Source organism: Mus caroli, unplaced genomic scaffold (genome assembly GCF_978045245.1).
Source record: "Mus caroli unplaced genomic scaffold, Mus_caroli_1 scaffold_7, whole genome shotgun sequence".
Taxonomy (NCBI): Eukaryota; Metazoa; Chordata; class Mammalia; order Rodentia; family Muridae; genus Mus; species Mus caroli.
In genome coordinates, this window is record NW_028227262.1 from 23,142,354 (window position 1) to 23,156,389 (window position 14,036).

General features: G+C 45.3%; 1 protein-coding gene across 5 annotated transcripts in view; it reads right to left on the minus strand.

Moving 5' to 3' along the window:
• Ano2 (anoctamin 2) overlaps window positions 1-14,036 on the minus strand; it is a 320,900-nt gene that overhangs the window by 13,447 nt on the left and 293,417 nt on the right. For all 5 annotated transcript variants that reach the window (XM_085839879.1, XM_085839877.1, XM_085839878.1 and 2 more), the window contains 3 exons: window positions 6,294-6,446; window positions 5,875-5,927; window positions 3,911-4,092 (listed from right to left, as the gene is read on the minus strand). In XM_085839879.1, the coding sequence (XP_085696005.1) occupies window positions 3,911-4,092; window positions 5,875-5,927; window positions 6,294-6,446 (388 nt within the window). The remainder of the gene's footprint in view (window positions 1-3,910; window positions 4,093-5,874; window positions 5,928-6,293; window positions 6,447-14,036) is intronic.

Below are 14,036 nucleotides of genomic sequence, written 5' to 3' on the forward strand. Positions count from 1 at the left end.
CCCTGGGGTTCGCTCTATGACTGACAGGTGCTGCTAGACCTGCTGAAGAGACAGATAGTATTCGCCTTGGTTCTCACTGCATAACCCTGGGAGTCTGTGCTCTTGTAGAAATTTGATCTGAACTTTAGTTCAGGATATGTCGCCAGGAACATCTATAATCTTAGAGAACTCCAAAGTTTCCCAAGTCTTACCAGTTTCTTTTGATTTCTTTTTGATAGACTCAAACATTAAGAGACTGTTTCCACGATCACTTCCAGTTAAAAATTTTATTTATTTCCAGTTACTAAAAATATTAGAATTGCTACTTTTCAGGGCCTATTTGTTTAGTGCAAATCTATTGAATGACTTTGTGGGCAACACGAACAAATCCATATGTTGGAGTGATGTTTTTGTGTACTGTGTAAAGATTATCCATGTATTATTCAAATGCTAATTTCTGGACCAGCAAAGATCTGATTACAGAGTGGATTTTGGTATTATTAAGCACCTTTTGGCCTTAGTATTTTGTAAACATCACCTTCTGATTGGTTAAAGTAAAAAGTCTATGACCTATAGCAATATGCAGAATAGTAAAGTGGGACTTCCAAAGAGAGGAACTCTGGGAAAGAGTCAGACATGGGCGATTCAGCCAGCTGGACATGGAGCCAGAAGGAGGCCAGGAAGGAAGGCGAGGTAACTAATCAGCCATGTGGTAGAATTTAGATCAGTATAAAGGGACCATTGGATTGTGAGCTAGCAGGAAACAACTCCTAGCTACAAGGCCAAAAGCTTATAAATAAATATAGTCTCCATGTCATTATCCAGGGACTGGATTAGGTTTAGAAAGGCCCATGATTACACCCAAAATGTCCTGCAGCACTGGCACAGAACCCCTGTGCTAAAGAGCAGGGCTGTTAGAGCTACAGACCAAAATCCAGCACCATGGACAGTCTGACAAGCCAGCCAGATCCAGTGGCCTGGGGCAGTGCCTAGTGTAGGAGGAAATCCAAACACAAGAGGACTTCTGAGGGTTAGGCACTTTGTAGCCCCTCCTCCACCCTGTAAAACCTTTGAAACATCTATACTCATATAAATGAATAGATAGTCTGCTGGGGGGCTTGGTCACTGCTGTTTCGTCTTCTCTTGGTTGACTATAGTTAAGATCTCGTTAGTGCTGAGTTGAACATGGCCATCCATTTAAATCATAGGTCAGTAAGCTAAGCTGTCTGCGTTGGGATGACCAAAGCATCTCTCTCGTGGTCTCAGACTCTAGATCTGAGTTTAAGCATCTCTCTTAGGAATGTCTGACTCTGAGTCCACAGGGGAAAACATGAGCAGATGCCCACTGGTCTGACTATACCAAGCGATGTTGTGCAAAGAACGTAAATTAGTGCTGCCTCTATGGAGATCACTGTGGAGTCTCTCAAAAAAATAGAATAATAAAACTACCAAACAGTCCAGTTTTGTCATTCGTGTGTACATTTCCAAAGCAATCTAAGTGAGCACACCATAGAGAGAGATGCATATCCATTTCTCTTTTGAAACAGGATCACACTATGTAGGTCAGGCTGGCTTTGAGTTCCCAGAGATCCACTTGCCTCTGCTGGGGCTAAAGGCATGTGTCCCCATGCCTGACTCTGCATACCCATATTGATCACTGCTCTAGTCACAAATGGAGTCAGCTTAGATGCCCATCAACAGATGAATGGATAACGGAAATGTGAACTCATATACACAGAGAGAGAGAGAGAGACAGACAGACACAGACAGACAGACAGAGGACACAGGACACAGGACACAGGACACAGCACAGGACACAGGACACAGGACACGGGACACGGGACACAGGACACAGGACACAGACACAGACAGACACAGGACACAGACACAGACACAGACACAGACACAGACACACACACAGACACAGACACAGACACAGACACAGACACAGACACAGACACAGACATAGACACAGACACAGACACAGACACAGACACACACACAGACACAGACACAGACATAGACACAGACAGAGTTGCATTCAGCCATAAAGAATTGCATTCACCAAGGCTATGCCATTCATAGAAAAATGGTTAGAAATGGGGAACATCAGGGCAAAGAAAACAAGTCAGTCTCAATAAACTAAATACTGCACGTGTACTTCTCACATGCAGATTCTAGAATTTTTATAAAGGACATAAAACTGGAAAAGGAACTACTTGGAAGAGGAGGGGATTGGTGAGAGGGGAAGAAGAGACAAGATAGGGAAACCAGAACAGGATTGTCAAAGTACATTTTATATATGTATAAAAATGACATAGTGAAACATGATTTTATCTAATTCATATATGCTATTAAGAAAAAGGAAAGCAGAACATTGCTTTGACGGGGTGCCAGCAGCTTTTCACAAGACACACTGGATGGTGGCCAGAACAATCCCTGCCAGTCCCACATCTCCCCCTGGCTTCTTAGTCTGTGTCTGCAATATGTAGGGTGTGGTCTTTGATGGAGGCATGGCTAAGACTGTCATGTCTCCAGGGTCCAGGAGGGTCAAACAAGTTGTTCCCCAATGTCCCTCTGTTCTTTAGCTTTCCTTGAGAAGTCACAACGAGCTTCCTGTATTTTGACTTTGGGGATTCCTGAAGTGGTGTCACTCAGCCACCTCTTCTGAATACCAGCTTAGAACATATCCAGGGGGAAGGTGAAAACCACTGCTTGGGTTTCCAACCATCATTGGCAATGCAGCATGACCAACATCAAACTCAGCACACATAAATGTTGAATGGCAAAAGGAACATACTCTAGTGTGGAGCTAGACAGTAGAGGTTTGATTAAAGAGGACATTTGAGAAGATAGAAATGACCAAAAAAGTGTGTCAGAGTTCCTAGGGTCATAAAGGTCAAAATGCTGAGTTTGGATATAGCAAGAAGAACACATGGGAAACCGTGAAATATGCAGCACCTTCAGTATGACATGATCGTCCAAGTATTGATCTTTTCACTGTTTTGACTGCACTGAGATTCCAACTTACCAAAGTCAGAATCCCACCCTATCTTGTAAGATCAGGTTCTAGCACCTTCCTGGACATGTCAACAGAACCATGATTGCCAAGCCATGCCCAGACTCAACCTCCTCCCCACCTCCACCTGTGTTTATCACCACTAACTCTGCAGCATATCATATGAAAAATCTTTCTTTTTTTTAATCTTAATTCCTTGGTGACTCTAGCCCAGGCCTATCCCAGCTCATGTCTCAGTGGCTCAGCAGCCTGACTGACTACCTCTCTGTGCTCTCCAAACCCTAGTTCATCTTCCTCTCTGAAATCACATCAGTTACCTCAACATACACTTTGTATGTGTCATTCTCTGATGACTAAAAGGCCATGCCTTCCTATCATATCATATTAGAGGTGCTGTGAGATTTCACAGCTTTCTGATGTGTTCTTTATGCTATTCAAATTCTGTGCTTGGCCCATGCGATCCCAGGAGTTCTGACATATTTTATATTATTGGCCAGCACTAGTTTTTCAAAAGTCCTTCTTCACTGAAACTCCATTGTCTAGCTCCATGCTAGAATACTTCCCCTTTCTGATATTCATCTCCCCACAGCTCATGTAGGAAGCTCATCTTTTCCACTCTAGTTCCTTGTCCTCTGATTATTCACCATGCCCATGGGCCTACATGTGAGTCCATATGATGTCTGACTCCTCTGCTTTCTTCTCCTTGACAACATAGTAAAAGTTAGATAGCACATGATCTGCTCTACAGTATGTAACAAAAAGCTCTCGATAATATTGAGTGACTCAATCAAGTGAGTTCATAGCAACTCTGGAGGGATAGGAGATGGAGAAAAAAGAAGAAGAAACCCCTTCCAGGTCCTCTAAATAACTCTTTGGCTACTGCTCCTGGCCCTCCTCCCCCACATCATTTACCTGCAAAACTGAACCTCCTGGTCGAACTGTGAGTTTTCAGGCTGTGTTCCCTCCTTCAGCTGACTGACGTTGAAAAAGGAGAGTGTATGGTTCACGAAGCCATGTAGCGTCCCATTGTGGCTATAGGAGTACTGGTACACAAGGCGGGGGATAAAGTCGGAGGTGACAGCAATGACAAAAGCCTGGGGACAGAATGACAAGCACTAAGAACAAGTCTCAAAGAGTGGTGTCTGGAAGGCACAGGGGACATGTGATTGAGGGTGCTGTCCACTCTTGGGCAGACCATCAAGAGGAGCCACAAGCATTGACATGGGAACATCTACAGCATTCTCAAGAGCCTGTCCCTAAGTTCTCACAGCTCACAGTTTTGGACAGAGGAAATGACAATATTGAGAGTTGGAAGCTTCGGGCCACCTCTAAGATACTTGGATTGACACTGTTGTTGGCTGAGCAAAACAGAGTTCAAGGTATGCTGAGAAAATCCCTTGGTTCGATGAAAGTGGTGCTGGTAGATTGGATGAGGGAGTTGGAGGCCCTGTGCATATGTCCTAGGGGAGGATTAAAGAGCTAGGAACCTAGTTAAACAGTTTCCTCAATCAGATGATCCTCTCCAGACACTTTGCAGTGCCTCGTGCAATGGAAGCATTTCTTTATTCAGCTTATGAAAGGGGAGAGACAGAAGGGAAGAGGCACTGGACCTGCTAGATGGGCCATACTCCTCCCACACAGCATATGGGATGTCTAAGTGCTCTACAAATGACCAAGAGTAAGCTGAACGCAGGTGAGTGATTGCATGTTTGGATTTGGAGTGACTTTCTGCAAAGAGAACCTTAAATCTTTTTGGCAGCTGTTTATACTATAGTCTGTGCAATAATTAAGGCCCCTTAAAATCTGGTTTAGGTATTTTTTCCCCGAATGTATAGACATAAGTGGGCCATATCCATATTTGAAAATTAATAACATACGGATAATTATCATAACTGTGATTTGCTGAGCATTTCTTCGTCCTTCCATTATCCTGCATCATTTCTAGAATCTTCCTAAATGGTAGAAACAGTTCCTATGTCCTGTTGGTTTGATAAGTAATCAAAACTCTTAGTGGCCAGGGAAGCAAACTGCCCTGTCACTCTGTAACACAGATAGAATGTAGCTGGCACTGAGGGTCTCTTTTCTAGTCGACATGACTCAAAGTAACAACTTATTCCCTTTTAAATTGAGCTTTATCTCTAAGCGTCCAAAGGGGTGATTCCTACATCTAAACATTCAACCTGTAGCAGACTGATTCCACAACTCCCCAGAACCTCTTGATCATTTGTAGGCAGGTGTCAAGGAACTAGGTTAGAAACCAATATTTTGCTTTCGAGGGAGCATAAACTATGGATTTCTAAACATAACACCTAGCTGGCTGGTGCCTTCTTGGAAAGAAGAGCTGGAGGGAGGCCCTAGCTGGCCACTGTTAATCCAGAGAACAGTAATTTCTCTGCCATGTATATGAGTCTGAAAAACACCCTTCTTCTTCCTCTTCTTAGCTTAACCTACAGAACATGCCAGTCCCGGAGAGTGATCAAGGCTTTGCGCTGAGAATGTTGAGGAATTAGGAACTGCAACCTAGGCAACAGTCCAGGTACCCAAGGATAGAAAACAAATGGAAAGAGATGGGCAGATAGGGCAAATTGTTTCTTCATTCTTTTTCGCACCAAAAAGATCTGATTTTGACTCTTAAATCTGAGGCATATAGTCATGTGGATAAGTGCCTTTTTCTTAATAAAATTTAAAGCTAAACTGCACTGCCAGGCAGCAACATGAGTTATATACAAGGCTTGTGTAGCCACGAAGAAGGGACTAAAACAAAGCTCCAAAATGGGGAAAGGCTGGAAGGTAATGAGATTGGTTCCTGCTTCGAAGGCTGGGCTCTCTTCAAGTTCCTCCCTTAGAGCTAAGGCTTTCTGAATGCAAACACTTACATTAATGATGACGGAGAACTTGCCAATTCCAGAGAGAATGTCAAACCAAATTCCTGTAAGACAGAAGTGCAGACATCTCTGGTTAGTCCCATCCCGTGCTTAGAGACAGCGAGACCCCAGAATGGGATGGCACTGTGTAGGTAGATTAACTGGGAAGGCTTTCTGCCCCTTCCAGGACTGGCATTGCATAGAAAAACTTAGGGTGCTTCTGTCTGGAAACTTAGGGGACAACATGGGGTAGTTAAATGACTTCCAATGGCCTTCCCACATCCAAGGAAGGAAACAGTAGTTCCAAGGGGTGAAGAAAGGAGGGCTGTGCTGGCCTCCTGAGCTCTGGGGAGCAGGAGGCAGGATTCTCATGAGGAAGGAAGGGAAGGGGGAATGCCAGGCCTCAGAGGGTGGGGGTGGGGGCGACATACCAATGTCTTTGGTCCTCACAGCATCTGGGCGTCTCAGTTCTGTAACAAACTTTTTTGCATCCAGCCGTACTTCAATGACATTGTTGAGGAGAGCAAACACGGGGGCCAGAGGAAAGGAGGCCACAAAAAGGGTGACAAAACCAAACTGGATGACTAGAAGAGAACACACAGGAGAGGCTTCAGCAGGGAGCTATGGGAGCAAAGCCCATCATCTCTTATCCATGGCCCCCAGTCCTCTCTATCAGCATCTCCTTCCTTCCTTCCCATCTCTAATCCGTAGCCCCAGTCCTATCAGGGTCTCCCTCCTTCCTTCCTTCCTTCCTTCCTTCCTTCCTTCCTTCCTTCCTTCCCTCCCTCCCTCCCTCCCTCCCTCCCTTCCTTCCTTTCTCCCTTCTTCACACAGCTGGCAGAATGAAGTGATGTGTGACTGGGACACTTCTAAGCCCCACCTCCAGAAACTAATCATAGGTGGCTAACTTAAGGGTTGGTAAACGCTGTAAGTAGCTGAAGAGGAAATACTTTGGGATCTATGGTCTGGCTTGCCTTATTACGACTTCTGCCATTGCTCCCAGGTATGGCTGTGCTTTCAACAAAGCTTTATTTACAAAAGCAGTCTACAAAGTAGGCTGACGTTGGCCCTCGGACCATAGGTTGTCAGTCCCTAGCATAACTTCAAAAACTGCCTCCCAAAGCTGGAAACCCCCTTTTTTGAGATGAGTCTTGCTGCAATATAGACCTTGTTGACCTTGAACTCTTGATCCTCATGCTTCAGCACCCCTACCTGACCCCCACTGCTGGGATTATTCAGGTCCAGTTTGGGTTTCCATAGATAGAGCCATTGCTTTTATTTGGAAAGAATTCATTTATCACACGTTTATTGAGGACTGGAAAAATGTCAGGCTTTGTGCCAAGTATTTAGGGAGGCAAAGGCCTAGTCTTGTTGTAGAGGAGCTGGGATTAGAGGGCAGAGATAAGTGTATGTAAAGATGTTCAATGGGACATTTGCAAATGTGTTCTGAGAGGGGAAAAAAGAATGTGCTAGAGACAGAGAAGCAGAGGAGATGGAGCTGATGTCCACTCAAGTGGGGACTAAACAAAGTCTCCATGTGAACGACCTCAGCACCATCTAGGAAGAGGCACACGTGCTCGTGTGTGTGTGTGTGTGTGTGTGTGTGTGTGTGTGTGTGTGTGTGTGTGTGTGAGTAGGAGGAGCCAGAGAGCATTCTGACCTACAGGAACAGTGAGCAAAGGTACTCCTGCAGTCTTGCTCTGCCTGGAGCCTTGCCACACCCTCCCAGCTACCTTCCTTGTTACCAGACTTCTCGGGCTTGCAGCACACACACCCTGTCATCTGACCCTGTCATCTGACTCTCCCAGCTCAGAAAAATTTCCGTGTAATCCCCTCTATTTACTGAATAGAATCCAGATTCCTTGTTTTGGCACACCGGTACTTCAGTCTAGTCTAAGCTGCCTCTCTAACCCCATCTCCAAAATGCCCCCTGTTCCTGCAGCAGTCAGTGCTTAACCCTGCTGGGACTACCTACCCAAGTGTCTTTTTTTATTGTAAAGCCAAAGGCTCTATATACTCTGGGGTGGGGGTGGGGACAGAGGCTTTTTACAAATTTGCTCCCAGGGAAGTCATTCTACTTGAATTCCCCACACATTAACAGCAGGTACCAACCATTCTGTCCCTCAGTTACAGCAAGTACAATTAAGCTTCATAAAATAATCCCCGCCAGACTGACATCTCTGACTGCACATGGAAGTACTGAGAACACATATAATGTCTGATACCTAATAATTGTTCAATAAATGTAACATGAACATGTGGGAGCTGGGGAAATGGGGCTCGGTGGGTAAGGTGCTTGCTATCCCAGTTCCTCTCCGCAGAACCTACATAAAAAGTAAGGAATGGTAGGACACACACATCTGTAATTCCAGTACTGGTCAAGGGAAACAGCTGGCTCTGCTGGCTGCCTAGTCCAGCCTGAATGTCAAGCTCCAGGTTCAGGGACAAACCCTATCCAAGAAGCCCACCGAGGTAAAAAGTGGTAGAGGAAGGTTCATAAAGCCAACCTCTGGCTTCGGCACACACATATATGCATATACCAAGGCCAAAGAGTAAGTTATTTATGTAAGTAATAAGTTAGCTATGTGTTTTATATATACTGTTATTCTTAGTGAAAGACATATCAGCATACAGAAATGATTAAAATGTATACTGTATAAGCTACATGCTAAACAGACACAAACTTAAGGTTTAGAGACTCAGTGACTCTGAAAAAGCCCAGATCCTGCCTTCAGATGTGTCCCTAACCTGACTCAGTCCTTTTCTACACTTCTGTTTAAGTGGACAGCTCAGAGGCATTGCTTTAAATCTCCTAAGGTGAGATGCTGTGGTGCTGAGGCTCGTGTGCCCTTAGACACGCATCATGGTCTCAGGGTAGTTACAGGAAGAATGAGAAGACAGGACCCAAACACAGGAGTATGTGTGTGTCCGTACACAAAGAACATAAGCCAACTTCACTAAAAGTTTCCAAAGAAAATGCGCATGTAACTTTTCCTAGCCGAAATGCTTCTGATTTGGCAGGCTTTTTACCTCACAGGTGTGGCCACTGCTCTTGCTTCTACAACCTGACCTCTGCCTTGTCCTTGATGTCCAGTGGTTTCTCAATTATTAGGTATCAGACATTATATGTGTTCTCAGCACTTCCATGTGCAGTCCGAGATGCCAGTCTGGTGAGGATTATTTTATGAAGCTTAATTGTACTTGCTGTAACTGAGGGACAGTTCTAGGAGACCACCAGGTGTCATTAATGGCAAGATGTCTCAGCTGCAAGGTTGGACTCATCCCCCCATAAAGCCAAACTCATCCCACCATAAAGCCAACCATCATTGCCTGGTCTACCACTGTCTCCACGCCCACTCAGAGGCAGCCATTTGGTCCCCCCTTCCCCCAGTAAATCTCTTGCATGAGGTCTGTCGCGTGGTGTGATCTTGTGGCATCCCTTGGCCCCTGATAGACAGGATACTTTGGGCTTCAAAACCCTTTCTTTAGAAGTTAGTGCTCTTGGTTTAGTGAGTTCAGGGCAAATGTGATCATAAGGAACGACATCCAGAAGGACTGTCAGAGCCTCAGAGCCTCAGAGGGCACCACAGGCTGGAAAGGGGCAGTTTACTTTTTGACAGGTTGCTATCACATACAGCATGACCTCACTACATACCGGCCCTGGGAAATCCAGCATTCTTGCAGTATCACAGAGAAAGCGGGACTTGCCTCTTGTGCTTGTGTCTTTAGTGAACGGCTGTCCTCGAGGGACAGATCTCACCTTCACAGATTGTTCAGACACAAAATCTTGCCTTAACATCACTGTTTTCTAGTGCCACTGCGGTGTGCCCCGTAGTTCCCACTTATGACTCAAATCTCATAGTAAAAGCTTCAGGCTCCCTCCCCTACATGTAAATCAGTGCGGTCAGCATGGGACAACCTCAGAAGTGCCACAGGATGCCCTTGCTGTTCTCTGCAGGTACTCCGAGATATCCAGAGGCATAGAAATCCCCTCTCTACACACATCCTGATGTTACAGGTGTTTCCAGCATGGACTGCGTGCACACCCTTGAGCATTTCCAAGAGGTAATCCAAATAGCCAGAAATCAACAGCAAGGCTTGCATTAATCTAAGGGTATATATATACCTCTAGCATGCAAATGCCAAATCCAAGATTTGTTCTTTTCAAGGAAAAGTCTGGAGGGCTGAGTCAGATGGGAGCCCTGCTGGGTTCACTTCAGAGGACACAGGGATGCTGGCCTTCACCAACACCATTTGTTTCTAAAAACAGCCAGCCTCCCTTAGGACAAGAGAAACACAGGAAATCCTCAGTGTGGCTGCATAATGGAAGCCAGCTTGGCTGGGCCAGTGACAGATTAACCCTGGCCAAGCCAATTAAGGAAGAATCCATAAGTTGATTTTCAACTAAATCTTTACAAAGTAAAGTGCTCCAGAAATGTGGGTGGGAAGCACGGAGCCTGGAAACAAGTCTGGGCACAGACTCCAGGGGTTTCCTCTGCTCAAGCTCAGCAGCCAAGAGGCTTACTAATAGCCAGCCTTACACTGTCTAACGCTGGAGACAATTAAAATTGTGAGTGATTACCTGGGCTTGGGCTAAAATAACAAGGAGGAACGGAATATGCTAAAAGAGACAGCAGCCAGCAAGGACATTCCGGGACAATCTACTTAGAGAAAAAAATAAATGGTGTAGTAGGGAAAACAGAACACACTTGCCAGGGTGGATAGAAAAGCTAACAGTGGAACAAAATTCTGATAGTTCATTCATTTATTTAAAAGTCATCAGGGAAAATATCTACCCTTCCATTTTATGTACACACACAGTCAAGTCCAGACCCTTGACTTGGCATTCAAAGTCCACTGTGATCTGACCCAGACTTACTTATTTCTCCCCGTCTAGCCCAGTATTGTCCTTAGGGCTAGTGTTTAGGAGGAATTCTTGAGGTCAACCCTTCCTGCTTTCTGACCATTTCAAACCATCTGTAATTTCAGAGTCTCTCTGTACACCAATACTCTAAGTTTCTCTATGGTCTGCTGAGTGGATTGTTATTCATTGTTCAGGCTCAACTCTGACCCCATCCCACTCACCTCCATCCCATGAGTCTCTCTTTCCTCACTTCCCAACTTCCCCATCTAGACTGAAGTGCAGAGGGCAGCACTCTTCTCCTCTCCCACAATGCCTTGCTTTATGTTTATTTGACCTGCTCCCTGGGGGGTGGGGGGGATCCTGAGAGTGAGCAGGGACCATATTTGAATTTTCACTGCATCTACATTACCCTCTTGTCACTTGAACAACTGTGACCAACTGCTCTCTGATTGGGTTTGGGGTTGGCTTCCCAAATGGGAACCCGTGCCTGGAACAGTAAACCTGGCCAAACACCCATGGGGAAGCCATAGGCCCCAGCAGACAACTTATTCCTGATGGTTTGCTAAATGATGGTAGACTGCCTTCTTAGTATCTGAGTTTGTGCCCATAGACAAATGTTACTCCAGCCCCTAATCAGGGGAGCCTCCCTTTGTTGTGAACAGCACTCAAAACAGAGACATATGGTTGCCTGAGATGCTGAGATGTGGAGCTTCAGCACTAGACAAGATGTTCCTACCATGCTTCTGTGGCTCAGGGAATGTTTCAGGAGAGAAGATAGAAAGAGTAAGACCCAGAAGATAGGGAGAAGGGCTGTGCAATCTCACATGCCCTGGCCATTGAAATCATGAAGTCATAGCAGCTATGGGCACTGGGCCTGAACAGAACTGGTCCTGCCAACAGTCAGTCATGTATGTGGGAGGGGCTTGTGGGACCTTCCCGCTGAATGACTGGTTGCTGATGGATTCTGAGAAAAGGGGAAATATTGCCTTCAGTTACGGACCCACCGAGGCCCCAGTATGTTCTCTGTCTGTGGCCACACAGGCAGCCCTGGTTAAACTCAGTTGGGTCACAAGACAGAAGGACACACATGAGGGGAAATGTGTGTGTAAAGGGGAGGGAAATGAAAGAAGACAGAGATGACAACATCAGAATGCATCATATGAATACATGTAATTATCCATGAATCAATTTAATTAACAAAAATAATAATAATAAACCCATTAACATTGGTAGTAAAAACAAGGATATAAAAGAAAACAGGCAAATGACCTGTCCTGTCTGGTAAGTTTGCAAGAAATGTCTGATAAGTACGAGTTAGATCCTCTGAGAGAAAAATGTAGGTGAGGACTGGGGACGACCAAGGAAAGACTCTCAGAAGTAACAGAAGCAGCTGAGAACTGCATTGTCTGGTGAGATTGTGTTTGAGACTCTGTACTACCATGGTCCCACTGAGGTTCAGAATGCTCCTCCGGGGAGCTTGACTGGAAATGCAGTGGTTCAGTTAGACTATAATAAACTCAGGACATCAAACGCCTTTTATCTCATGCTTTCAAATGTCACAGGAGAGCTCGAAAACTCGATCTTAAGCATTGCCATGAAGACTTTGACTTCGTTGCTCCTTGCTACATTTGTCTAGTTAGTCTTTACATTAATCTCTACTGCTAGATATTTTCCTCTACATTTTTATCTTAAGAAAAACGAGAAGGAAACCCAGTCCTTAAGGGTCATCCTTTTTGTGAACCAGTGCTGATCGAGACAGGGAAGGGAAGGTATGCGGTGCGTTTGTTCTGCTGAACAGTCTTGGAAAAGCACACGGTGCTAATTCAGTGCTGTCATTTCGCAAGCCCTCATTTTAAAGATATGCTCCACCGTCCTTTTCTCCTAAGAGTGTCTGGTGACAAACACAAGGACTTGGGAGTGTTGGTGGCTGAGAATAGACAGAGCAATGGGAAGGGAGGGGTGCAGGCCATGTCTTCAGCCCAGGGCTCTGATGCTGGGGAAAGCAGCAGCATGTGTAACAGACATGTGACCTGTCAATCTTCATCTTTCACCACCCACTCCCTCACTTCATCTGTCAGTGATTCAACAAGCATTTATCTATGGAAAGAAGTCCACCCATAGACTTCATGCTCACCACTGCAAAGCAAAGACTATCTGTGCTGCAGTTTGGATGTGCTCTACTCCTCACTGAATTCATGTGTTAGAATCGGATCTCTGAGAGGCAATCTGACCTCGCGGATGGGTTAATGTCATTATAGGGCGAGGTTAATTGTCAGGAAAATGAATTCATTATAAAGGCAAGTTTGTCGCCTTTTGTTCTATGTTCTCTTGTGCTGTTGCCCTTCTGCCTTCCCCAGTGGGATGACACAGCAAGGAGTGTCTCATCAGTTGTTTGAACTTTTGAGAGTCCAGAGCCATGAGGCAAATCCATTTTTATTGTGTTTAAGTTACCCAGCCTGAGGCGTTCTGTTACAGCAACACGAACCTGACTAAGATAAACAGCTTGCTACTATCCTGTTAAGAGCTCAAGAAAGCACTCAGGAAAATGAGCACACAAACATCTTAGTGTCACAGAGTCTGACAGCAGCTGCACTCACTGCATGCTGTGGAGCCAGCACCAGGCAGGAATAACTTGTTCCCCTCAGTAGGTCCCTGGAAAGCACACAATTGGTCATTGGCAGGTTTGCCTCCAAGACCAAGTAAAAGAAATGCAGAAGACCTCCTCGATGCCGAAAGTTAAGATCTTTCATGCTCAGATGACTGACATTCACAAGCTCCCTAGAAAATAAACACAGCAAGGAAAACTCAATTCCATTCTGTCTGCGGTTTACACAATGGACTGGGCCCGCTCCGGAAGCAGAGACAGAAGAGACAGGCTGGTAGCATCTATTTAAACATTAAGAATTTGATGCATGCCAGGCAGTGGTGGCACACGCCTTTAATCTCAGCACTTGGGAGGCAGAGGCAGGCAGATTTCTGAGTTCAAGGCCAGCCTGGTCAACAGAGTGAGTTTCAGGACAGCCAGGGCTATACAGAGAAACACTGTCTTGAAAACCAAAAAAAAAAAAAAAAAAGAATTTGATGCATGAAATGCCAGTGCAACACCTGAACCAACCACTAAGGAGAGGATTCTGCTGAACACATGCATGGATACTTGGAGTGATCTGCTTGCTCTTGTTTACCTTCCACATGCACACACCACACACAGACACACACCACACACACAACACATATCACACACACACCATACACACACACACACAGAGAAACATATACACACCCCCACACACACACCACACATCATACAACA